Source organism: Scatophagus argus, chromosome 7, assembly GCF_020382885.2.
Source record: "Scatophagus argus isolate fScaArg1 chromosome 7, fScaArg1.pri, whole genome shotgun sequence".
Lineage (NCBI taxonomy): Eukaryota > Metazoa > Chordata > Actinopteri > Scatophagidae > Scatophagus > Scatophagus argus.
Window position 1 is genome coordinate 16,311,522 of NC_058499.1, and position 27,605 is coordinate 16,339,126.

Here is a 27,605-nt window from a genome sequence, read left to right on the forward strand (position 1 = left end):
ATATGCACGGGCACGTCTCACTGACGGAGGAGGACAACATGGCTGCCTCCTTGCGTCTGGGTCGTCAAGGAATTTTATTTGGCCTCAGATTGTCAACTTTTAAATGCTCATGGGGCTCACACCCTTTGCAGGAGCAGGGCAGACACATCTTTCTGTCACCATGTTTCTTCGGTGAGTGCTCACAGTTTAATGTCAGGATAGCTTTTGTCCTTGTCTATGGTGGCAGCAGCTGACATTTTTGCTATCGTAATTTTGTACTTCTGCTAGTCGTAAAATTGAGGTAACTTGTTATCATTTTTGTTACATGATAACTGATAACAGTGTTGTTAAATAGAAGCACTGTTAATTTACCTTCCAATCTGTATAGTGACGGTCTTGTCATTGCTTCTCCGTTTATGACATCTGTCACCTGTGTTTCCAATTCTTTAGAGAATATATGAAACATACAAAATCTCTAGAGCTGCCATTTGACATGTCTTAGTAGGTGTTGGCATTGTTAATAACATTAAAAACGGTTCAGGTGCCACATTAAGACATTGACAGTGTGACTGTGAGACAGCAAGAACAGACCCTCAAACTGAAGCAGCTCAGTACAAGCCACTATTTATTTTATTTTAAACATCTGTACTTTGCATACTGTGACATTTCAAACTTCCTTCATTTTTAAAAAGATCTTCTGAATCCACTGGTCAGACATCTGTAATGTTTTCTAGAATACTGGTGTGAATACGGTGTGTGTAAGGTATTGTTGTACTGCAATAGCCTACTGAATTAAGTGTGAGTATTATTGACATGAATGGCCACAAACAGGTTTGAGAAGTGATAAACTGTTCTTCAGGAAAAAAAAAATGACTTTCTTAAGAAAATCAGCTGGTTTACAGATGCAGCAATAATGTTGGAATAGCTATATAGCAGTTTTTTCTAATTTTGGTGTGAGTGCAATTTAGTGCTGGCTGGCAGTTAGTGTTCACACCCTAGTGTGAACCCCTGAAATAATTGGCTGTTGGAAGAAAATAAAGGATAATCAAGTGAGCGGAATATTGTACATCAAGAGCTATGTAATGCTTAATAAGTATAAATATTGGACTGGTAACATGCTGCTCATGATTTCAATCACTGACAGATCATTTTTACTGAAGACAGTTTGATGAGGTGCAGCAGAAGAAGCACCTGTGTAATTAATCACTTGAATGACTCCAAGTATGCAAGTATGCACATCAGCAGGGTTCTGGAACTGGCGCTTCTAAATGGAATGCAGAAATCATTCATCTTAATTAATTAGCTGTACTTTTGCCATTCTTGTTATGACATGTCACAATGTCTGCCAGGAAGATTACATGTCAAAGCTCAGAACTAATATGTTGTTTCTATCTTCTATCTTTTTTTTTTTCCCACAGCAAATACCAACACAGCCTATTAAGACCAATATTTAGAACCAATATACATTTGTAGTGAAACTGAAAATTGTCGTGTTGAAAATAACCAGTGATAGAATTTACTCTCTGTACTAAAGTGCAGTTTTCAGCTGCTTGCACTTTACAGGAGTGTTTCCTTTTTCTACTACTTTATGCTTATGTCTCACTACATTTATTTGATAACTTTACTTATGAATTACTTTGCAAAGACCACAAAGTAATGACAGTCAAGATTCAGAAAAATTGCAAAAACTGCAGTGGCAAACTGATTCGGGCCAAGTCTGAATAATACATAACTAAACATTTTAACTTCTGTTTGACTCAATATTAGTGTGTTCATATGAAAAGAGAGATTTTTTTTTATACACACACTAAGTTTTGTGAGGTTGCCAAAGATCCAGCAGATGGCAGCAGCACCCAGCATGGACTGAGATCTCACGGTATCTGTGCAATTTTATGGAAAGATGGGTTTATATATACTTTGATGTTAGACTACATTTTAATTTTTTTTTTAAATGAATTTGTCTTACTTTCTTTGATTTCAAAACCGTTATATAGTCATGGGGAACAATTGAGACGACAACATTACATTTCATGATTTTTCATTCTTAATAAATTGTATTGAAATCATAATTATTTACACTTGGGAGAAGTATAAGGATGTCTCAAAATTGTTTTTGATGTTGTGGTTATGCCAGTGATTTTGTTTATTTTTATGGTAAATATTGTTCATATTCAAATTTGACAAAACCTTTTCACATCTCAAAAGCCTTTCCTCTGACTCATCTGTTTACTGTCTTTTTTTTTTACTTTTCTTTTCTCTTCTCCATTGTATACCCTAAACAAAGGGCTGCCGCTTTTGGGTTCTGTCACATCTGAACAATAAGCCCAACTGTTTCTTTATCTGCAGGACTGCAGGTTGGTTGTAGTAAAGCAGTGATGCCATTGCAGCTTGGATTTGTGCTTTTTTTCTGGCAGCCCAGAGACCCAGAGTCCAAGTCAAAGACAATGCTGTGAGCCAGTCGAACCCTGGCCTTCTGAGTGATTGCAGCTGGTGATGGGCGGGGGCAGGGGTTGATGATATCTCAAAGGCCTGCAAGAGTACAAGTGCCTCTGCAGCCCCTGGTGTGGTGTCAGTCAGGATCACAATTACATAAGTGACCTGCCTGCTTTCTTCTGTCATAGTACATTCTCTCTTCCTGTGCTCTGCTGCAGAATTGAACATGTTGCATCCCCCTGAGGCCTTGCTGCAAAACACTGCTACTTTTGGGCATGTTTCTTGATTTATTTTGATATCCATATAGCCAAGTTTATGTTGACCTGACTGTGGGAAGGTTTTGAATCTGTTTTTTTTCCACAAATAGATCTGCTTCTGCTTTGAATTTTAAGCATGTTGATATAAACTGTATTATTCTCCTTCCTTCCTATAGGTGTCAGCCCACTCAAAGTGCAAATGCCGGCTCTGTCCCCCACCATGGAGGAGGGAAACATAGTCAAATGGCTGAAGAAGGAAGGTAAAAGAAACATGTGACACTGGGCTTCATTTGGCAGTTCTCATCACCACACTTTTATGTTTGGCTTCTTCTAATTAACTCGCTAAAAATGATGAAGATGAGTTTAGCCAGGTTAGTACATGTGTATGTAATTCATACTGTAACAGCCTCCACATGTGTGTTCATCCAACCAAGAAAACCTCCTAATTTTTTCCTACAGTGATGGGCTAACATTAACACTAATCCTTTACTTGATGACATGACTTTGCTCTGTAAGGCCTGAGCACCTGAGGGCCTCTGGTGGCTAATTGACTCAAGGAAACACAGCAGTCACTATTCATCACTGCTTAGCAACTCTGCTCAGCCAGGCGCCTCGGCTGCACTCTCATTTATCAGGAGGGAGCATGCAGCATTCTGATTGGTTGCTCTGCTGTGTTGCCATGCTTGTGTGACTTGGGGTGATATATGTATATGTATATACGTGTGTGTGTGTGTGTGTGTGAAAGTGAGAAAAAGAAAGAGGGGAAAGATAAATTGTAAATGACAAGAAAAACCTATCCTGGAAGCTCCTGCACAAGCATACTTTATAATCTATCATAGCTTACAAGAAGTACATTTTGTATGATAATTTTGGAATTTAACTTGCAATAAGAACCTCTTTGGAGTGATAAAAGCTGCTTTTTCTCCGTAATTTCCCCTTTTCAGTTTTCTTTAACATGTACAATATTTGCAGGTAGTTCATGTTAATGTGGCCCTGGCCTGTGTAGTTATTATTTCATTTTGTTGTTATGTCCATTGCCTTTCTGGTAGAGCAGAGGTGAAAAGGCTCGGGGTCGTCTGTTTAATCTTTAATGTTGCACATCACACCTAACCCCTGGGGTCATACTGTGTTAAAGCCTCATACAAATCCAATCTGGGCTCCACTACTTCTTGCTCTCAGGGGCTTCCAACGTCAATACTCCCTCTGCTCTTTCAACCTTCCCCTCACCCATCTCCATCTTCCCTTGACCCACCCTGTTCCTCCTTTCTCCCTCCCATGTTTCTCTCTACCTTAAGCAGCATAAAACTCATATCTTTCTCAACTTAACTATTAATTTTAGGTTTTACAAGATCTCTTCTTGCCTTTTTCGTAGTTCCGTCCTTGATTTCTGTACATTCTCCTGCCCAGGTGATGGAGCCTCTGAGAGGTTTTTTTTTTTTTTTTTGTGACTAGATGTCACATTTTGATAACCCTTGACCCTTTTCCCATATACTTTCCTTCCTCTTCGCACCTTAACGCATGGACATATGTCACAAAGACGATTCAATCATCCTGTCCCTCCTCTTGACTCTCCATGAAATAGATTAACTGCAAGTGCTCAAAGCTAGAAATTAGCAAGTGCCGTTGGCTACAGTGTGTCCAAAACATTCTTTAGTTCCAATATTTATTGATTTGTAATGAGCATTTCCTCTACAAATGGACAGTACTTCTGACAATTTTTGGTTTTTTCTATTCTTCTAGTCTTATCCAAGGAGATAAGTTCCATTTGTGTGTGTATTTTCACATTTAACTGATTGCACAAACTGCTAGCTGCAAATTGATATATGGGAATGGAAGAACCAAGTGGCTCCTAATTTCCATCCTTTTTCACTGCTAAATAGATGATAATATATTCCAGCTCTCTTATTTGGTACACCAGTGGGAATCTATTGGGATTCTCAGGATAGGCAACGATATCCCCTTCTGTTTGACATGCTGCATTCCTGTATCTCACATTCTTTCCCATGAAACATTGATTAGGCTGTTCATTTGATATGCAGACTAAAGCCTGAGCAGATACTTTGTTGCATAACCTTTTCATCCTTTCAGTGTAATTCTTTCATTTTTATGGCATCTAATTTGTTATCAGTGTGTGCTGAGCCCCAGTAAAAAGCAGTCGTTTTGAACATTCTGCTGAAGGTCTTGATTTATACATTTCACACCTAGGATGCATAATTTGCACTATAAGTATGGTCTTAAACCCCTTTGTACCAAACAAAATTTTGGGGAATTTAGTGCTTCAAATGCCAAATGAAAGTTTGTTTTATATAGAAGAATTCTTGAATTTGTTTCTTTGACAGGTGAGGCAGTGGCAGCAGGTGATGCCCTTTGTGAGATTGAGACTGACAAGGCTGTTGTTACAATGGAATCCAACGATGACGGTGTCATGGCAAAGATATTGGTGAGTGAGCAAAAACACACACAAACACACTTCTGCAGGAGATGGTAGATAATGGTTTTATCTGTGTATACTGAACACGTGAGAGTGGCTGGGAGCATCATCTATGAAAGCGGTGGACTGATGGAGTATTTAAATGCTGTGTATTTAAGTATGTCTCAGTCCCAAGATTTTATTTTGCTTTCAAGTGATGGGAAGTCAGTGCTTTGCACTAGCTCTGGTTATGTTTTATATTTATTTTTAATTATTTATCCTTAGTTGCCTGTACTAATTGGCTACGCTTGTTAAATCTGCTCTCCCTATACAGTGACAGCAAAGCACTAGTGAGGTGTCTTCAGCGACAGAAAGTTCTTTCTCTCCGCCACCCCTATTGTGCTATTTGTCATTCGAATTTTTAATGGGCTGCCAAAGACGGAGCCATCAGTTGTCTTTTAGAAGTACTCCACCACGTTTGCTCCCATGAACAGAAACATGAAGAAATTTAATCTTCTTTTGCTTTTTGACTTATCTGAGAGATCTAAATACAGTACTTGAAGTGGAAGGGGTTGGAGGTTGTTATTTTTGCTTTCTTTAGCTTCTCCATCAAACTGTGGAGTGATGATGAGGTGTTGCTGTGTTTGTTTCAGTGCATGCACAAAAGCGCGAACGCTTGCTTCAAGCCACAGGGAGTGCCTTATCTAATAACACAACGTGTTCCATGGCCATGTAATTTTGGACATGCTCACATTCTGGTAAAGTCCGAGTGGAGCGGGTGATTTAATTTTGTGATGTGTTTGTTTGCGCAATGGTAACACATATGCAAAATACACAATCTCCTGCACCTGCAAATGCCCATCACCAAAAAAAGTACCCAGTTACATAGTGTATGGACAAACATGCACAAACTAACAAATAGAAATGGCTGAATTAATCAGTTAATAATAACGGTTGAGTGTCAGTTATAAACCAGACTTATATCTCTTTTTCCCTTCTTTCACTTCATTTGCTTCCATTCTTCCACATTCCCTTACTCCAGCCTTGTGTTTGCCACCGTGGGGATGAGGTAGTTTCCATAGCAACCGCCCAGGAATTGGGGGTAGGGGTTTTAGAGCTGGCAGAGAAAGATGGTCTGCATTAGATAAGCCCTCTAGCTCTCTCTGTGTCTCTATCTCTATCTCCCTCTCTGTCTCTGTGATACACTGTGTGTGTATAGTTAATAAGAAATACAACAGCTATTGGCAATATTTCAGAGATTTATCCACTCCCCTTATATGACGTGGCCAATGTGGCATCCCTTCTGTCTGGGTCAGAGTGCATTAGCCCTTGGTGTTGTAATTGTGGCTCTTCAAGCACCCAGTAGGTTTCTAATTTAGATGCTGCCATAATTGCCTGCCTGTGGCCAAATGCCTGGACAGGCTGCAGTAGACATGGGACTTTCTGTGCTCCACAGGGGTTATTTATGGGGGTCAAGTACTACTATGGCCCTCTACCAATTTCCAACCATGGCTCTTGGGAGGGGTGAGAGAACGAGGATGTAGAGGCTGGGGGGTAGGAGGGCCAGCACCATGAGCACAGATTACTGTATCTCATCATACTCTTACTGTGTTGCTCTAACATGACCCAAGGGCTTCAATCTTAAAATCCACCCTGGGTAAAATCAATCATAACCTGTAGGAAATGACATGCACGTGTTTGCGGATACATACTGTAGATGGACATGGCTCCTCCGTGTTCAGATACATATAAAGATGAATGCTACTCAGCTTAAATGGAGAACAATGGTCTAAAAATGGATTGCTCTGTACAGTAGAAGGTAGCTGAATGTGGATGAGTTGGTGATTGATACCATGAATTACACTGCCGGAAAGACTGATAGATGATGAAGATATCTAACACATTCTGCAGTGCTAACCTGTCAGTCTCCAATCTATCATTCCCTTTCCCCTCTCTTCATCTCCACACAGCCATCCAACAGGTCAGTTTATCAATTGATAGTGCAAATCACTCTCTAAGCAGCATTCTTTGGTCAAAATGAGTGAAAAGCCTGTACCTTTTGTCTGCTCCATGTTCATGATCTGTAGTTAGTTAGCCCAAAGGATGTTTATGGCTGTTTATGTTTATGGCATCAAGCCTTTGGGGAAAAAGAGAGCAGAGAGCAATAGAATGTGATAAAGGCTCCTTGACAGTTTAAACCCGAAATGTTACATCTATATGGTGAGAAAGCTAAACCAACATGTTGCGCAGAAGGAATCTGTTGACTATGGTGCTGCAGAATCAGAATCAGAATTCCTTTATTAATCCCTGGAGGGAAATTCTTGAAGCATTTATTTATGTATGAGGTTACATTGTCCTACCAGTGCATTATCATTAAGGCAAAAGATGAGACCATAGTCCTCTTTCTGCAATATCTGTCATTTTGTATTGATCAGAGAAACTTGTCTGTCTCAATTAACAGGATATATCTAAGTTTTTCTTAATTTAAGTGTGTTAGTTCTGTCGTTCTTTAACAAATAAACCTACTTACCCATTTTACTATCGGGGGGCTCAATCGGTGCTTATCCCTATTTACACGTGCTACCGTACACTGTTTTATCTCACTCTGATGCCTATTTTTTGACAAAACGGAAATTTAACTTTATGGAATCTACAATCTACACAAGGTTTACAGCTACATCAACTAACAATTTGTTAAAATGAACAGGATGCTCATAACTGCTGAGGCTGGGCCTTTTGTAACTGAGCTGTTTACTCTCTCAGGGGCCTTATATAACTGCACGATAACAGTTTGGCGATCAGTAGGTTAAACCTCATAAACGGTCTAATCCGACTGCAGCATCGTTAGTCTAGCTGATGAGTTCTGGAAAGGTCCCTGAAGAGCCATGTCTGAGATCTGTTAGACTTTTCACACTCAGAATCTTGCCATAGAACAGGCTTGAATAGTTTGTGTGTGATTTAATGTTATGCCACTCTTCAGTCTGTGATCACAGAAACTGTTTATATTGTGTACATAATCTGTACTTTATGTGGTGCACCACTCACCATGAAGATGAGATTTTATTACTGGCTTTCTAAGCAGTAAGTCACACAGAGGGTATTTGAAGCGATGCAAACACTCAGGTGTGAGCACCACCTCCACTTCCCATAGGTTTCAGTGTGTTCAATAACCATTTGATGGCAGTGTTGAGCCCCACACCACTACGGTGTCCTGAACATCTGTTTATGCAACTACCCACCATGTGTACCATGTACAGTACGTGTGGTTTTACTGTGAGTATCCACCCAGTTGATGTGGGAGCATTGTTGTGGTTTTGTCTCGGATTACAGCTAAAGTGTAGAGTTTCAGTATGAATCTCGTTCTTGGGTGTTGTCTTGATTTTCAAAGCTTCCACTTTTTTGTAAGAAAAGGACTTACCTTGCCTTGCAGGCACAATTATTGCAGATTATGAGAAAGTTTTTTTTTATTACTCAATGTACACATACGGACAATAAAGCTAACTGTAATGCTGAATGGTCTCCATGAAATCTTAGAAATTACACCTCCAGTATCACTGCACTGGAACTATTTCTGCTTTCTGGCATTTAGACCTTTTGCCATCTTGTGTCTTTTTAATGATGACACTTGTGTACATGCAGCTGTAAAACATAAATAAAAATGTAAGTCATTGCAGTCATTTGCAAATAACCTGTTTACTAACAGTTACAAAGTATTCCTGAGCCCGTGTAATGTTATCCTTAATGCAATCGTGCGTTTCACAGAGTGGTGACCCTCGGCCCACCCCCGCTTGTGAACGACTGAGCCTTTTGAGGATGCTCCCTTTATACCCAATCACGATCCTATCACCTGTTAACAATGAACCATGTTTACCTGTGGAATGTTCCAAACAGGTTTTTTTCTTTAAGCACTACACAACTTTCCCAGTCTTTTGTTCAATTTAAAACTTGTTTTAAATGTGTTGCTAGCATCAAATTCAGAATAAGTGTATATTTGCAAAAATAAGTGAAGTTGAGGTAAAACATTAAATATAATGTCTTTGTACGGTTTTCAGCTGTATATAGCAAATTATCACTAATCATTCTAATCACAGTTGTGTAACTCGTGTCATAGCGTTGCTTGTGTCATAATACCACAGTGACTGTGGGAAACATATTTTGTCTCTTGTATCTTGCATTTGGGAAAATCCCTTTGTGACTGAAGAGAGGGCTCTCTGTGAAAATTTACAGAAGTCTGGATTTCTGGAATGAGAGGCATTTGCACTCAGCCTCATCCATATAATAGAAGTTCTCTGTTGATCACACAGCTGACCTATTGTTCAAGGTTTATACTTTATCTAAACATCACGTCATTAACATGCCTGACAACCTCGGGCGCAGTCTTGTTGTGTTGGCCTGTGTGTTGGACCTCTAAGGAAATATACCTTTTGCTCATGACTATAATGTATTTCCAAACACTCCATAAGATTGCCTATCAAAACCAGCTGTTTTATTCAGAGATGCTAAAGGGTTTATTTTCATGTACACAGTTTCAACACAGTGTTGTCTGAGCAATGACATAGTTGTGACAAGGCAGGGAAGCAACTCCAAATAGACAAAAATAAATTATTAAAACCTGAATAAATAAGTAAAATGGAATTTAAAAAAAAAAAAAAAAAACTCAATTAGGTAAATGTTAAATGTTGTTATTATTGCCCTGATACAACAGTACTTTGCATTGCAGTGCTACTTGCTGGCTCAACCTACAAGCTGATTTGCATATTCATCTTTGTGTCTTCATGACCTTGCTGCAGGACAGTTAGGTCTGCACTGAACTAAATTAGCTCAGAATAACCATGCAAGTGCAGCTTTCTCTACCAGTGAGCACAGGTGTTTATACATTCTGTTGTTCTTTCCACTTAGGTGGATATAATCATTGGAGTGCTGCCTTTTGGAGGGAGGGTGTGGAGGTGGAGTATGTTGAAAATTATGGATTTAATAGGGCTTTTTTTGTGAAATTATTGCATTTTTTGGTCAACTGTTTTGGCTGATCAGTGGTGATGTTAGAGGATTGAATGCAGCGCAGTCAGGATCTGACATCTTTTTGCCATTTTCATAAGAAGATGATGAAGAAAGAGGCAATCCTTTCAGATGCAGCTCACTAAGTGGATACCTTTTGAAAAGAGATGAAGTGCAGAAGCCCAGCCCTGTATATTGTGCCTGGCCTTTCATTCAGTCTGATCAATATTGACTGAGGAACAACACCTTGCACAGCTTGAGAGGAGTAGGAAAAGGCTTGCAATGGATTTGGATTACTCTGTAACAAGAGAGTCAATCAATAGTTGACAGTTATGAACAGCATGAAAGCACATCAGTGGCATCCCAAGAACCTATTCAAGCACAGTTGGGTTTTGTTTTTTCTTGTTTTTTTTAAGTTAACAGAGGGAGAAATTGAAATGATGGAAAATGATGTGAATGACAAGGGCGTGTCATTTTCAAAGAGCTTCCCAAATAATGGCTGTCAAATGTTTATCTGTTCAGGGCTCAGTGGTTAACTGATTAACTTTCAGTATCATTCTCCCTTCTTTTATTTTTTTTTCTTTGCTTCAAAATAATACAACAAGAGACCTTCCTCTAATTCTAGCTGTCTCAGTTGCACTTATGAAGTGAACCAGTTTCACTGATGATCACCTTTTACTGTGTAAGCGCCTCTATTCACACTCTTTTCAGATGGAGGAGGGTAGTCGCAACGTACGCCTGGGCACTCTCATTGCCCTCATGGTAGAAGAAGGGCAGGACTGGAAGCAGGTTGAGATACCCCCTCCAGAAGCTGCAGCTCCTCCTGCTGCACATGCAGCTGCTGTGCCGGTTGTGCCCCCTGCTGCTCCCCCTCCACCTCCTCCACCAAAACCTGCCACATCAGGACCGTAAGTGTCACCTTCTGTCTTTTTAGCAGCTGATATCACGCCTGTCTACTGTATAGTTGAGTCAAACGACAGTGGATTTGGTTAAAGGTCTGTTCATTCGCATCCTTCACCTAATGTGGCCATAATAAAAAATCACATTTTTTTGGTTCCATGGATGTCAGTACTTACAACTTAACCATTTTAACATCAGATGGTTAAAAACGACTTTCAGCCCCTTCAAAATGACCACTTTGCCTCTGACTTCATTCGACTCATTGTCCTAACACTAGTTAACACTTGTGACCAGTGCAGTTAACATCATGTCATGGTAGTTGACAGGTACTATTTTTTTAGAAAAAGTTTCTAAATCACTGTCCTGATGATTTTGATATTGAATAGTTCTTTGTTCAACTTTTGTAACCCCATAGTAAAGATAGTAGAAAGTAGATTTTTTTAAAGACCTGCCATAATGATTATTTTGAGCAGATAAATCTTTGATTCTATTTCAAACTGGATAACATTTAATTCAGAGTACCCTGCCACCAGCCATCAGCCACTATTGAAGCCAAGTTTTGCTAATACTGACAGCTTGTAAATTGTGTACATTAATTGTCAAAGTGGATTAATCAGACAATCTCTACCCGATAATACTTGTAGCAGCAGCTAAAGGTGTTCTGACATATTGTGATGTTTGTTTTGCCTTTTCTTCCTGTTGACCACCATGATACCACAGGCTGTGGTCATTGAGTTATATGACGGAACTGCAAAGCCAAAAAAGGAATCTGCCATAGTTAAATAACAAGGTCCAGGAGCTTAAAAATGTCTGAATGATTACCTTAATCTTATTCCTTTATGTTATACAAAAATAAATAAAAAAAAAATATATACAGTCATGTTGATTTTTTTTTTGTTTTTTGTATCTGCCACCATGTAGCATGCTGAATAAAACCATATTTCTCTGTTCATACTCAAATATTTGCGATCCTACTGAATACTGGAATGCTAAAGAGCTGCTGCAGAACAAACAAGGCCAATTTGTTGTGCAAACATGTTGCGCTGAACCTGTCCATCTATTCACAATTGCACCTTGGCTACATCAGGTTGACAGGGGAGAAAGATAAAAGGGGAAACAAAACAAATATGATGAATAGGCTGCTGACACAGGAATGGGCTATATTAAGACAGAGGTTAGGCAGAACTAAAACTGAGAAAAAGATGGTATCTGAGCTACATAGTAGGTCCTTTACCATATTTTGTGAGTGAAGGCTGCGATATACTACAGGTAGACCTTTTGCTGGACCAAGACTTTCTAACTTAAAAACAAACAAAAGATCAGTATGGGTTTTTTTTCCTGTAATAAAAACATCAGAATGAAAACTCAAAATAGAGTGATTGTAAAATTATGCCTCATTCCCTTGGCCAGGTTACGTCTGAGTCCAGCCGCAAGACACATCCTGGACACCCATGGAATAGACCCAAAGTTGGCCACACCCACTGGACCAAGAGGACTTATCACCAAGGAGTGAGTACAGATGAATGGCTAAGCAAGGCAGGTAGCTGCTGTATAGGCAATATGAATGGAAGTGACACTGTATGAGTAAAAGAAATGTGGTTGTTAACATTTCAGGTGCTTTAATTCTGTTATATGGTGAATTCACACTACAAAAAGCTATGAACACACACACACACACACCCCGCTTTAATGGGCACCTGCTGTCAGTATGAACCTGATTGAATTCTCTCGTTACCACCCTGCTAGGGAATCTCATTAAGTAACTTTGGTCACCATAGCAACCCAGTCTCCAGGAACCACTGGTGACCATAGAAACGCAGGCCATATGTTTTCAGGAATATATGTCTTATACAGTAAAAGAGAAATATCTATGAAGCTTCATAAACCAGATACTGTCAGTAGTGACAGAAATGATAGAAATTCAACAAACGCTTTTCTCCTACTGCATACCCTATTTTAAATATAGCAGTGAGGCTAATTTAAGCCTGGATTACCTTTGCCACTACAGTTTCTGTTTAAGTTCGGTACCCCTTGGTGCTAACAGGAAATGACAATAAACACTCAACGTGAAAAGTCTCCTAAATAACAAGATGGGAAAACACTGTTGAGAAAAAGGATGTTTTGATTTTCACGTCTCACGTTCCTTTTGTATAAAGCTGTCATTAATTGTCTAGGTGATTAAATATAAGCATTCTCTTTGCCAGTTACAACATTAGTAATGCAGTTTTAGCTATATTTCTATGATTTGATTTGGCATGATTTTTCTTTTATTCATTCGTTCAAACTTTATTTAAATCTCAAGGACTCATTGAGGGCATGCCCTCATTGTCGGTGATGTTGAGAATGCAATTTACACAGAATCAAAACTGTAACTGGTAATAAATCTCGGGGCACAGTAATAAACTTTAAGAGTGTAGGCAAATGCATGTCAGTAGATGACAGTGCTATGACAGACAGTCAAAGGTAGATAAGAATACAACTTCAGTTATCCACTTCTCGCTGAGCACAGGAAAATTAACTTTATACAAATATGTTAATTTTTTGTTGTAGCTGGATTGGTCAGTTTCCTCAATTAAAACTATATAAATGAATGGCATTCCAAATCAATTACTGACACCTTGGCTAAATAATGAATTCGGAAAGTCTTGGAAAGGAAGGCTGATGCTGAGGGAAGCAGAGAAAGGTTGAACAGGAAATGAAAGACTGAAAAGCACAAATAAGAGTCCTTCCTGAAACAAATGATGTGCTTTTTCCAAAAAGTTTGCTGGCCAAGCCACAGGAAAAAAAGAGCTTAACAAAGCTTCACTTTTAAAAGGCACTACCTAGCTTGGGAATGAAAGGTGTATTTTTTCTCCTTTTGTGTAGCTTTAAGGTTTGGATAATCAGTGCATATTAGGGTGTTGAATACATAGCTTCAGGAAAGGACACTGATGAATGGAAGAATGAATGGACTGATAGAAGTGCTAATAAACCAGTAACGTGGAGCTTCCAGTATGATTGCAAAAAAGAACTACTGCTACTACTTACTTTTTATTAAGTTATCTACCTAAGTGGTCTATTTAGCAAAGTTTTAAAAGTCTATGGCTTAGGTAAGTGTTGTTGCTGTTGGAAAGCAAAACTCCCCCGTGAGCGTTGTTTCATATAAGCTTAGCTCCTTCAAGAGAGGGCAGAATAGACCAGATTTCCCCTGCTTTGTCCTTTAGCACATCAGATAAGAATGAAACCAGGGAGCGGTACCCCTCTCATTCCACACTCTCCTTTACTGAGGCCCCTGCATGGTGGGCATGAATAACAAAGGTCACGCTACCCAGGGATGAGATCATAGCATGTTACATAATCCATAGCAAGTTTTAAATATAGATTGGGTGCAAAAAACTCTTTTTTTTATTACTGTTTTTTTTTTTTTATATATAGTTCATCATTGTCATAGATGTGTTTAAAAGACCTTCACTTTCAAAAAAAAAAAAAAAAATCAGTATGTTGGTCTAGTCTTTGATTTGTGTAAAAAGCTACTACTTTATTTTCATGATTTTGTCATGTGACCTTTTTCATATTCATGTTTTTTTTTGTAGTTTAAATGTGTTATAGTTGTTAAGCACACTTACTGAGTGCTTATGTGTGATGCTTCTCTAATGATTTTACTAAAGTCAACATCTTATCAAAACATTATCAGAAAATGACCAGTCATACAACAGCATAATCCTCCTAACACTGAACTTAGTTTTTAGCTATAATAAAGTTTTTTCCAAATGTTAATAAAAAACGGCATCATACACTCCAGGCCAGTGGCTTCTCCCAGCTTAGCTTGTTCTAGGTGGCAGTAGAAGACAACATTTATTCATGTGTGTTCTTTTGGTGCCCATTTTATGTGAGTATGTGCATGTGAGAGCTGCTTCGTTCCCTTTTTAATATTCTACTCACCCTCTCAAGGTCTTTCAGAGACTCGTTTGCTTTGGCTGTCAGTACGGGTGTAAATGGTCAGTGTGAATAGCACATGCCATCCAGCTACACAAAAGGTGTCTATGGCATCATGGTGTCGGTTGGCCGCTGAAGGCTGCTGTTGACTTGCCTTTTTGAATTTATATGTTCCTAATACATTATCATTTTATTTTACTCACAATATTGTTTTGTCTAAAGTGTGTCACATTTTTGTTAATTTGCTTGCTCCAATTTTTTTTTTTTTTTTACAACCATTTAAGTTGTAAGTCACATTTAACCTCTATGCAGCATTTTATTTTTCATTCTCTATGTTGTGCTTTGTCATCATTTAATCCACAAAGTGGTCCTGTCATGTAAGGGATTTGCAAGTGGCCTCAGTCCTTCCACAAATCAGTGTGCAAGAGGAGAACGATGAAGCTTGGAGAGGGACAGGGAGAAAATAAGTGTGGGGCCCAGGCTGTTCCCAGTTATGTGGTTAGGTTTGAGGCAGCTTGTTCATTCAAAAGATTAGATGCATGTGGGTAGGTGGACCCCAGTGCACTTAACTGGAACCAGAGAGCTTCAAGCAGGCACACCTGATACCTGCCCCTCCTACTTCTTTCCCTGCTAAGACCAAAATTAATGGGTGAAAAACATCCAGGATAAGTAAAGCGTGATTCCCTCTTTCTCGACCTTTTTCTTTTTTTTTTGTGCTCATTGTAGTAATGTAGTTTCACAGCCGTAATTTGATGCACTGGAAATAATCTTTATGTAGAAAATGTAGCAGGAGAGTAGATGTAATTCGGAATGTTTTTTCCCTTTCATTTCTTATAAGCCAGTGTGATATAATTGATATTAAATTGATTGAGGTAGGAGGAAACCCTCAAGATAACTGTTGGATAATCTGTAGGTGGGCCAAGATTAAGCTATGCAACAAAACACTCATTGTCTGCTCCAGAAAATAATTAGTCTATCTTATTTTATTGTAGTTCTTAAGGAAAAGAGGCTGGATGACAAGTAAGGATGTCCATGCCAGTGGAAGGAAAATGAAGCCAAAGTTTTAAATAAGTTTGTCCCTTGCTGCAGTTGACACCTGATCCTCCCTGGCCTTACCCCAATAGGGTTTGTTTGTGACTAGCAAATGATTATCATAATGGGCATCTACCAGAGAATAGCCTAAAGTTACCTCTCTCGACAACTCTAACACAAACCAGATAAATCTCGCAGAGTACTACATATGAGCGAGGGTGAATAATGCATTATTGTACCATCATAATCTGTGCCAATGTTTTTTCATGCACTTGTAATTTAATTTATAATGGTCAGAGGAAATGAAGAAATGACAGCAGTTTCCAGACAAACTGAGAAAGTTTGAATTAGGTTTTCAAAGTAAAAAAATAGGCCATTATTAATGAATATCAAAAATGGAAGAAAAAGTTTTCCAGAGGCTTGAATTAACAGAGTTCCTCTATTTAATAGGGACATACTGTCAATCAGCCAGTTTCCTGATGGATGCTGTGTAAAACAATTAAAAACAGAGTGCATAGCACAAGTTCACTTAGGACGTGTCCGACTCCGTTTTGCTAGTTAATCTGAATGCAGAAGTAGGCACAAGTCACAAAAGGGGTTGTATTTGATCTTGGAATTATTGGATGTGGGTGGATAAAATAATGCATCTGAAAATATGTTTTAAATATTAATGACTTGCAGTGATTTGCCTCAGCAGCATAAGCAATAAGTGTGTTTCCCTAATACGGTGAGACTCTACCATGCAAAGTAAACATCATATATTATCAACATCCAGAAATGCTGGCCTGGGCTCATATCAGATGGACTGTTACGAGTTAGAAAAGTGTGCTCGTGAGCTGAAGTGTCCATATTTCATTGTTTTTGGAAATCATAGACGCTATGTTCTCTAGGCTAAAGAGGAAAAGGATCACCCAGACTGTTACCTGCACAAATTTCAAATTTCATTTGAACATGGCATGGGCAGCTCACACATCTGTGATAGCACTATTAGTGATTAAAGTTGCATAAAGGTTTAGGAGCGACACATGCTGCTGCATCTTTTTCAGGGACATCCTTCCTTATTACAGAAAGAAAAGAGCGCAAGTAACGGACTCGCCTGCCTGAAATCCAGTCCCGTCTCCCATTGAAAATGTATGGCACATTGTGAAGACAAAAATCTGAATATGTCATATGTCAAGCCAGAATGGAAAAGAATTTCACTTTCAAAACTTCAAATATTAGTGTCCTTACAAATAGTGATGCTTACTGAGTGTTGTTAAAAGCAAACATGCTGTAGCACGGTGATAAATTTGCAAAACGTTGTATTCCCTTCATTTTCATTGTACCCACTGCCCCACCTTCTCTGGGATTTGATTTGAAATGAAGCTGGACAGCACTTGTTCCCATGTCAATGTTTGAACATGTTTTAACATGATGAATGTTTTATCTAATTCAGATATAATAACCCTGTCCTGTTCTGAGGTGATGCTTCAATGTTTTTATTGTAGATGCAGATGTCCGGTTGTGTTGTCTGCCATACTGGCTCCAGTTTGTTGCCTCTTTATTTCCACCCTCACCACTATTTCTCCCGCTCTGTTTCTGTAATGGGAAATATCATGTGTTGTATTCACTTCTATTCACACAACATGTAACTACAGAATTACTGCTGTGTTTTTGGATAAAACAGCATATTTAATATCATTATATTGCATTATTATATAATCTTATAACACAGGAATAGAATAATTGCTATATAAGTTACAGCTCCTAATTTTTTGTTTATTTTTACTTTAACAGGGATGCATTGAATCTGTTGAAGATGTCTCCTGCCCCCAAAGCTTCTCCAGCCAAGGCAGTCCCGGCTACCCCGAGTCCTGTCCCTGCACCAACAACTGCCCCTCCACCGCCAGGCAGCAGGCCTAACATGCCTCCTCTCTCTGTACCAGGGAAACCGGGAGCACCGGTGAGCACTCTTCGTAAACACACTTACACACCACAGTGTCCGTTTTATGGTACTCCTGCTGCTGTGTTCAGACTCATTGTTGGCACATTGCTGTCTTGAGGATGCAGGAATGAACCATGCCATTGACCAATAATCAATCATGGTCTAAAGTCAGTGGTAAACTGTTTTTCCTGTTATTTAAAGGGCTGTATTATTCAGATAGTAAAACATAGGTGGCATAGGGGGGTTCATGGCATGTCTCTGCAACAAATATTGTTTAAGCAGCAAACCTAAAAGCTCTAGTAAAAACTTGACAGGACAGATGAAACTTTAACCCCAACCCAGAGCACCCTTCTGAAATAAATATTTTTTAGACGGCACTGATGGAATTCAGGATTTATGAGGACGACTGCTTTACTCGAACAAATTTCACTGTATGAACCTGGACTGTGTTTGTGAGCTTTTGGGTGTGCCATATAGCACAGAACATTAACTGTCATATGATCCTGACCAATCCTGATGGCGTGTCACTACACTTAAATAATGAGTGAAGTTAAACTGGTGTTCCTTGTGCATAAAGGAGCACCAGAAGCTCTCACACTTACCGTTTCTGCTACGGAGGATCATTGCAGTTTATGCATTTACTATTTTACACATTGAAGAATTATTTCACCCCTACACAAGCCACCCTCTCTCAATCAGAATTATGTTTATGACCAAGCCTGCTGGATCCACATGCGATCCACTGCGATTTGTGCGTCAGTATGACACACAACAGCCTTCCTCCTCCTCCTCAGTTAAATGTCAGTGCATTTGCTGTGGAGTTATTGATGGGAGTGAGGACTGGGAGATGCTGGAGGCACAGGGTGCAGTTTAGGTGGGCGCACATGGCTTTTAAAGAGAATGGGAGATGACGAGCTGATTGGTTTAATTCTTGTTCCACACATAAAGAGGTGTTGCAGTCCTGTAATCACCACATACTAGTCACTTCTCAGTTTCTTTTGGTATGCCTGTGGAACACTGTAGAGCTTGTATCCAACAAGCAGATTCTAATTTTTTATTTTTTTTTTCACTTTTTCATTTATTTGTTTTTTGCACCATATTAAATTTATTTACTCATTTAAATGTATGGCCCACTGTTGTTAGAGACTGGGTCTATGAAGAACCAGATGCATGCATTTTTGTATAAAATCCATTAGTCAGTCCTAACCAATCATTAACCCATTTTACCAAGCTCGTTAATAGCATATTTAGGTTATTAAGCTAGTGCATTTATTGAGTGACTGATGGCAGCTGTCTATCACTCTTATTTTTCTCTTTCCCTGTTGTCTCTCTCAAAATGACCTTTTCTCCCCATTCAATTATTTACCTTCCCTTGTCCACTTTTCTCCTTCAGGGCACTTTCACAGAGATCCCTGCCTCAAATGTCCGCCGTGTGATTGCTCAAAGACTAACACAATCGAAGACCACCATCCCCCACTCATATGCCTCGGTTGACTGTGACATGGCTGCTGTCATGCACCTCCGCAAAGACTTAGCCAAAGGTAAAAACACAAAACTCAGAATGTTTACACATTAGCGCTATTCTTAGCATGCGCACGTTAGTATCTTGTCCTTAAATGAATGTCTGGCAGTTGGAAGGAAACTTTTCCATGAAGATATAGATTTTAGGGTTTTCACATGACATGTTAGCGCAGTCATGTATATCTCTTTCAAACCAACATACACACACGTCTACCATGCCACAGAGATGTTTTTTTTTTTTTCCTGACAAATTGATGCGCGCATGTGTATTAGTGATGCACAAATGAGCTTTTTTGCTGTTCCGGTCTGATTACGATACCCGAGTGTGGACATCTCTCTTTCAAGCACCGATCCGCTGGTTGAGCGATCAGAGTCAGTATTGAACAGACATAGGTGTGTCCCTAATGTATATCTGTGACTGATTAGCCACATCCTTATGAAGTGGTTATGAATGGGACGCATTTTCTCTATCAGTGTATATCATCATGGAAACATCCATGTCTGACATTGATCAGCTCTGCTCTTTCTTCATGTCGCTAATTATATCTCCGTAAGATGCTTCTGCCATCTGGAAATGGCTCTCTCCAATTCAGAAAGAAAACTGAATCGGAAAGCTCACTGACAAAATGTAGTAGAAATGGAAGCTGTTTGTGTATATGCCAGTGAGTATAGTTGTATAGTTCTTCCTTTGTTCTTACAGAAGAGTAAAATAATCAATTCTCTCTGGTTGTCTCTGGAGAGTGCTGTATTGAAAGACTTAAAAATCCTGTATTGAAAAAGATTTTACTCTATTGAAAAGTCTTGCCCATGTTTTGAGAAGCTGCTTTTTTGCTTTCTCAACCTCACAGCCTTCATTAGCAGCCTCCCTTCCTAGTTAACTGTCAGCTAACCGCAGCATGTTGTGAAACACCCATCAGGATGTTTGTGTTCAAGGTGAAAGGAGGGTTTAGGGAAATGGAACGCTGTTCATGTGTCACAACAGTCTTTTTTTTTTTTGACATTTTGCTACACTCAGCCAAGAAAATATTTATCCATAACGGCTGCTTTTCATGGATTCCTAAACTGTAACCTATGCTTACTCTGGGACATTTTTCACTTTGATATGGCAAGAGTGCCATATCAAAGTGAAAGTGAGAGTTGTCATTTTCCTATTTTTAAACATTTAGTTCAGTGTGCTATCACATAGTTGGCTTTATTTGGCTTAACATTGCCTAGTTTTCAAACAAACTGTAAATCTCTCTGGGATGGACGTTCCAGACCTGTTAGCGAGGTTGTGTGTCTACTGAGGGATTCTCTCTCCCCGGTTGTTTTTGCGCAGCCTCATTGTTCAGGAGCAGCGCGATTTCACGGTTAGCTCATTAATCATCCCGGTCACAGCATTCATAACTGTCTGGTGCTGCTCTAACGGTCCCTAGTAAAAGTTGGCAGCGATGCCAGGCGTGGCCCGCTTGGTCGACTGGTGTCTTGCATGGACATATCGCTCACAAGTCCTGTACAATATGCATTTCCCATTTCTTGTTCCTTTTGGCCCTATCTAGGCAGTTAGAACCACAGGCTCACAGACTGTTTCTTCTGTTTTTTCAGAACAAGTCAAAGTGTCTGTCAATGATTTCATTATCAAGGCAGCTGCTGTAACACTTAAAGTAAGTATTGTTCAGAGTGACTTCTTTTGTTGTAATTTGCTCTGTTATGTCTCACAGCAATCATACTGTATATGATTTTCAAGGCAACATCATTTGGTCACTAAATTCTGTCTTACCTCTGCAGCAAAGCTTCTCTGTTGTCCTCAATGCTAACCCACTCAGATTAAGAATCAACTGGTAGTCTTTTATAAGACAAAGCTAAATATACACTCAGCACTTGTGTTTGTTTTGTCTTTTTCTTGAAATGTTGTACTTTTGTCTATTGATGGAATTTCTGAGTGAATTTAAAAACCAGTTTTAAAAGGGGCGAAAATCATGTGCACACGTTTTAATTATTTTTTCCAAAATAAATGCTGTAAAGAAAGATCATCATTTATAGGGCCCTATGATTACTGCTTCTGTCCACTGCTCCCTGTGTTGGTGTTTGACTGAGGGTGGGGCTCAGCTCCTCCTCCACGCAGACACACACACACACACACACACACAGTGTTACGTGGAACAGGCCCTCTGAATACTTCATCTCAGAGGGCCTGTTACCGCTACTTATCTTTATCACTTATCGTGGAATATTGTGTACTATGTGTTGGCCCTAAGCAATAACATGTGCCAGACATCATGGGGACTCAACATTGTAACATGCAGTCTGAAATATGTATGAAGTGCTTCAAAGACCAAGCAGTATCTGAGAAACTTGACTGTTTGGTGCATTTGTTTCAGTGAATGTGAGGAATGTGGAACAAAATAAAGTTTCTGTTTCCCAGTTAATGTGAGTGTAAAACAGTAAAGCACCACACAGCTTTCTCATAGTCCGGACACTATGTTTTGCTGTCAGTGCAATGTCTCACGTGACCAAAATACTTCTTTGGATTGGGTGCCACGCTGATCTGAGATATGCACTTCACTAACAAACCCCATGTTGACATAAGCACATCAGGAAGTGGCTTCTGAGTCCATTGATGGTTCACCTATTTAATGATCTGGTGCAGAATTCAACATAGATGTTTTTCGATTAAAAAATAGTGTTATGGAGGCTCTGTCATAGTAGGTTCATTAAAAACTATGTATAGATATCTACAGTATCTCTAGCAGTATATAGCAAATACCAATCTGTAAATTGGTTAATGAATTTTTTTGACTTTATCATAATTGATAACCATGCATGCTACAGGTCATATTGCACATATCTTTGATATTGTATCAGACTTTGATGTGTTTTTCCACACCCTGCATGAAAGGACCGTGCTTTTTTAAAATATCTGTCACAATCTGAGCTGACCTCTGACTTTTTAATCGTAGGAGATGCCGGAAGTGAATGTGACCTGGTCTGGTGATGGACCACGTGCACTTGATTCAATCCACATTTCGATCGCAGTGGCAACTGACAAGGGCCTCATTACCCCCATCATCAAGGATGCTGCAAACAAAGGGGTTCAGGAGATCTCAGCTAATGCTAAGGTAAAGACCAAATACTCGAAAGGAGTAAGGGGAATCAAAGAAACTATTGTAAACCATGATATTCAAACAAGTTATGGGGTAATACTGTTGTGAGCATTTGCAAGTCTCCTAAAGCCTTCTTGCAGGAGAATTTTTCTCTTTCTTCCTTTGCTGTTGGTAAATTATAACTTGAAGCTGCGGGGGAGTTCAGTGGATCACTCCAGGTGAAGACATGGAGTTTTGCTGTTTATTTGTACGTGGGAATAGATAAGGGAGTTGAGACTTGACTGCAGCCCAGTGTTATGGGAAAAAATCTCTTGTGAGCATCTGTAGAGTTGTGTTCACCTTCTGGCTAGAACTGTATTGCATATAGAGTAGTTTTTTTTCCTGTCATCCATCAGATCATGTAGAGTGGAAATAGGCTTAGCCTTTTCAGATCATCTGGATAGATCTGTAGATAGCTGATTATATTTGGGATCGTCTGAATTGTTTTTTTTTTTTGGGCGGGGGGGCTGTTTGGTTGCAGGACTCAGCTGTCCCTGGCCACAGATGGAGTACAAAGCAACAATGGTCAGCTCTTTCTCCTGCTCGCAGTCAACAGCTGGGGACAGGCTTTTATTCACAATTGTATAAATGTGCTCTCAAAATCTTGCACGTACAAACACAAACTTTATGATGACTCTCGCTGTCATTCATTTAAGACACACACACACAGATCAAATAGATGAATTTCTCAAGATAACTTCATTGAATGTAATGTCTCTCACCAGCAGTGGCCCGCTAATGTTCATGGATGATATGATGTTTTATTCAACAGATATCAGTAACCAACATGGAAAACTCATCATGTTTCCATAAAACAGTGTAAAAAAAACTTTAAACATTAGAATTCTGCTTTCTATCTTAATGACACAATATAAACCTTAACAGTTTTGACATCACATTTCAGGCCCAGAAGCAGTGATAGTAAAAGTAGCAGCTGTAATAGCAGTTGCAGTAACAGTGGCTTAAGTGCTGTTAGTATAGCAGTATTTGTAGCAGTGACAGTACCAACAGTGAGAATAGGTGTGCTACTTCTTGGTTTATACAGTGTGTCTGTGTGTGTCAGTGAGAGTTGTTAGGAGGTGAGCGGGTGTGTAATTAGGTTGGAGACACGCGTCTGCTCCGATTATGGGGTTTATGGCTGTCCTCTAATGGCCGAAATCCATGCAAACAGGTCTTGTAATAGTCGGTGAGGTGTTTGTCTGGATCTGAGCGCACTAATGCTGTACTGTACGCAGACCTTGCTGTGCTTTAGTGCTGACAGAAAATATGTTGCCTCAGCAAGTGGTTGTATAGATTATTTTTAGTATTAACACACCTTGCAGAATTTGTTTTTCATCAATCCTCTTGAGCACATTATTTTTTCATTTATTGATTAAATCATTCACTTTTTTTATTTATTGCACATTGCAGAGTACAAAGTACTTACATTTAGGTTTTTCATCATTTACATTAAACGTTTATTCATCATACAGCACACTTAGCATACAGCTCGAATATCCTATGTATTATACACAGGAGAGTAAAAGACATTTAACACATACATGTAGTTCATCGTACATACTAAGACAACACAAATTAAACATTTGCAACACATTATAAAAAGCCAGAGCAATGCTTTCTGCGTGGCGAGGAGTGTGAGCGATTGTAATGTTAAATGGCATACTGCAGTACTGTACAGAACATTTCACAGCCATATTGTAACATGATGTTGTGGTAAACACTTTTGTTACCGTATCATGATATCGCTGAATTGCTGTAATGTTGCCCTGAGTTAACGGGCTGATATCCGGTTTTCCACTGGAGCCAAACTGCACTTGAGTGCAGCTGTGCAAGGGAAGTTCAGAGAATTGAAATTTTTCTGATCTGGCATGCTTTTTGAAATGCTGTGTTAGTTAGTTAGTTGTTAATATAGTATGCTGTGTTTTTATATATATGTTGTCTTTATTAAACAGTTTTTCTTATTTCAAGTCAAATACTGTAATGCCTCTCAGCTATCACAACAGTGTATGAAAATGTTAAATATAGCACACACAACATCTTCTAAAGAGCATGGGCACTAACACATTTTAGTCCGCTTAAGCCTACAAAATGCACTTTGCCGCCCACTGCTATTTGTAGTTGAGCTTTAGCCTTGGGGTAAATCTACACGGTCAAGTCCTTATTAGTCTCAAATTAAAATCAACATGTGGTTGAATGAAGCATAGAGAGGTCGCTGCTGGCTCTTGTTGTGATGGAGTGGAACTTTAGACTGCTTTTGTACCGCAAGCTCTTATCGCAAATGTGCCCACAATACCCCACTGTGTCTCATGGTCCTGTGAGTCATTCTCGACTTTCTGTGTTATGTTATGTCCCTGCATTAGCATTTGCAGTACATTTCCATCTGAGCAAAGTTTATCTTGAATTAAAGATGCAGTGGCCACCCAGCGATCTCATCCTAGTTTTTCAACAGTATCTTCCTTGTTATGTCAGCAAGGTCTGTAATATAATAGAGCATGATGTGTAGTACAAGTGTGTATGTTGGGAATCACAGGAATGTTCCTTAGTGACGGTATTGTAGTTGTTGTTGTAGTACATTGGATATCATCTATGGACAGCAACGACTGACCAACTCACTGTGTTTTCTCCAAGGTTGTCACTCTGGTGGAACATGAATTCGTAGAACCAGCTGCTGTGATGTTTTAGCTTTCCCCCAGATGTCTCATCTTTTCTTCTGGGTGCTGTCAATTCCCTTTCTTCATTTAAGCAATACACAGTCTGATAGTTTCTACTTGCCTCAGTACTTGCTATGAGACATTTAATCATTGTCCCATTGATATTGGAAATTTGCTATGAGACATTTAATCATTGTCTTGAACATGATATTGGAAAATGGACCCCTGTGGCCTTTCACAAAAAGGTCTGAATGATATAAAGACTTTAATAGAATTGCCTGACCACATTTCATATTAAGATACATTAGTGGGTACGAGTACATTTGCTTTTTACACAACATGGGCACAGGATGTGAGCGGCTTCAGTCAGAGCAATGACACTTGGCTGCATCGTGCGCTGCTTTACGCCAGGTCTAAGACAGGGCCTCAGTTTTGTTATATCAGTTGAAATAGTCTTTTTTTATGTTAAATATTGTTTTTCCCTACTTTTCTCCTTAATGAACGGGGATGAGGCTTCCCTGATAAGGTTTCCAGTGAGCAGCATTTAGCCAGTACTGTGTGTGTGTTTTTCTGACACTTTGATCTGATGTGTAATGTTTCCGTAGGCACTGGCCCAGAAGGCTCGAGATGGAAAACTTCTACCTGAGGAGTACCAGGGAGGCTCATTCAGGTAAACCACACATCATGTTTTCGGTAAAGAAAAGGTGTATGGAAAGTCATGACATTATAAAACTTAAGGGTATTTTCCAGTATTTCGTCTTCACTCTTGACTGTAAGTCAAGTCAATTTCCTTAATTCAATAAACTGATTTTTTTTATATATGTGAGAGCACTGTCTTTCATTTCTAATGCCTTATTCTGTGCCACAATTTCCTTTGTAGCTCAGCATTTATGATGATTGCCATCATAAATTTTTGCTTTTATGACTTAAATCTGCTTTCACAGCTAGACAATACATTATGCATATTCTACATTTCAAGCAGGCCTGGACTGGATGGGGTCTTGGACGACAAGTATCATCAGTTCCAGTGCCATCAATTGCAGAAAAGTGGAAGGGAGGCTTTTCAACTCATTAGAATTAATGGTGTCATTTAGGCATAAATGGGGTTTCTGTGTCAGGCAGGAACGATGAATTCCTATGGAGATGCAGCCCTCTTTGTCCTCCTGAGGATATATGTGTATGCCCTCCCTCTATTCATTTTTCCATCCCCCTGAGCTAGAATTCTCATTAAGGCAAACAGCAAACTGCCCTTCGGTCAGTTGTGCACGCCATACCCAACATTTAGGGAGCGCTTTGAAGGTTGGTGCTGCTGTATTAATCCTAACGGATTAGTGTTCTATTAGAAGAAACGTGTTCACTGCCAATTATTTTAATATACCCATTTCATCCCTTCATTTTTATGCAGTCACTCAAAGAGTTAATGTTCTCATTGGCATCAAGGAGCTGGTTTTAGAACCACCATCATGTCTGCTTTGTTAATTTCTATGCATTTTCTTCACAGCTGAGCAGGAGGATCTAATATGTGTACCGTCTCTTCTCTCTTTCCATGCTTCCCTTCCTCTCGGTGGCAGTATATCTAACCTGGGGATGTTTGGTATCAGTGGCTTCAGCGCGGTGATCAACCCCCCTCAGGCGTGTATCCTTGCAGTCGGGACCTCCAGGGCCGAGCTGCAACTGTGCGAAGATGACCAGACCCTGCGCACCCGACAGCTGATGACCGTTACACTGTCCAGTGATGGACGACTGGTGGATGACGAATTAGCTTCGCGGTTTCTAGATAAATTCCGTGCCAACCTAGAACAACCTCAACGGATGGCCCTGGCCTGAAAAAAACAAAGTAAGATAGCTGTTTGAAAGTGAGAAGTAAGAAGACAAAGCAAGAAGCCCCTGCATGACAAAGCCTGTCTCATGCTCTCACAAGCCCAGAGCTCTAAAGCTTACAAAGTAGGCTTGTACATAATATAAACTTCTGTTTGAGGCTTGCTTCAGACAGTTAATTACCAGGCTTTGTGATGGAGGAGTTAAACTGGGCTTCTGCTTGAGAGGCAGAAGATTCTAGCAGCAATGTTAAATATTATGAAGACAGATGTTGCTTAGCAGGGAACACACTTCAACTGGGGTGGTTTTTCTATCACACCAGTGTTGTGTGTGTATATATAAAGTGGTTATTCTAGTTCAATTTTTCAATCCCAGTGCATCTACTGTGTGTCAACCCCCCATATGCATTAGTCAGATATTTATAACTAAAAATCAACAATGTCATTTCTGATAAAAATGAACCATTTCCTGCTGTTACAGGATTCAAGCACTTAATTGTCCATGTTAATATGTTTTTACTTATTTAAAAGAGATGTTGTGACATACCTGAAAATTAATTTCACAAGTCAATGTGTATACAAAATAATTACAATCATCTAGCTTTTGGTTTCCTTAGATGCCAATAAAACGCACTGTTCAACATTTAAA

General features: G+C 39.4%; 1 protein-coding gene across 2 annotated transcripts; it reads left to right on the forward strand.

Moving 5' to 3' along the window:
• Positions 1 to 27,605, forward strand: pdhx (pyruvate dehydrogenase complex component X). 2 transcript variants are annotated; one of them, XM_046394430.1, is made up of 11 exons: positions 1 to 171; positions 2,846 to 2,929; positions 5,009 to 5,109; positions 10,786 to 10,982; positions 12,385 to 12,483; positions 17,698 to 17,863; positions 19,239 to 19,386; positions 20,951 to 21,009; positions 22,306 to 22,464; positions 25,745 to 25,809; positions 26,711 to 27,605. In XM_046394430.1, exons 1-11 carry the CDS (start codon positions 3 to 5, stop codon positions 26,964 to 26,966), a joined length of 1,503 nt encoding a protein of 500 aa, XP_046250386.1. In that variant the 5' UTR covers positions 1 to 2; the 3' UTR covers positions 26,967 to 27,605. The 2 variants fall into 2 exon arrangements, with proteins under 2 accessions (XP_046250386.1, XP_046250387.1); XM_046394431.1 differs by lacking the exon at positions 1 to 171 and adding an exon at positions 2,516 to 2,685.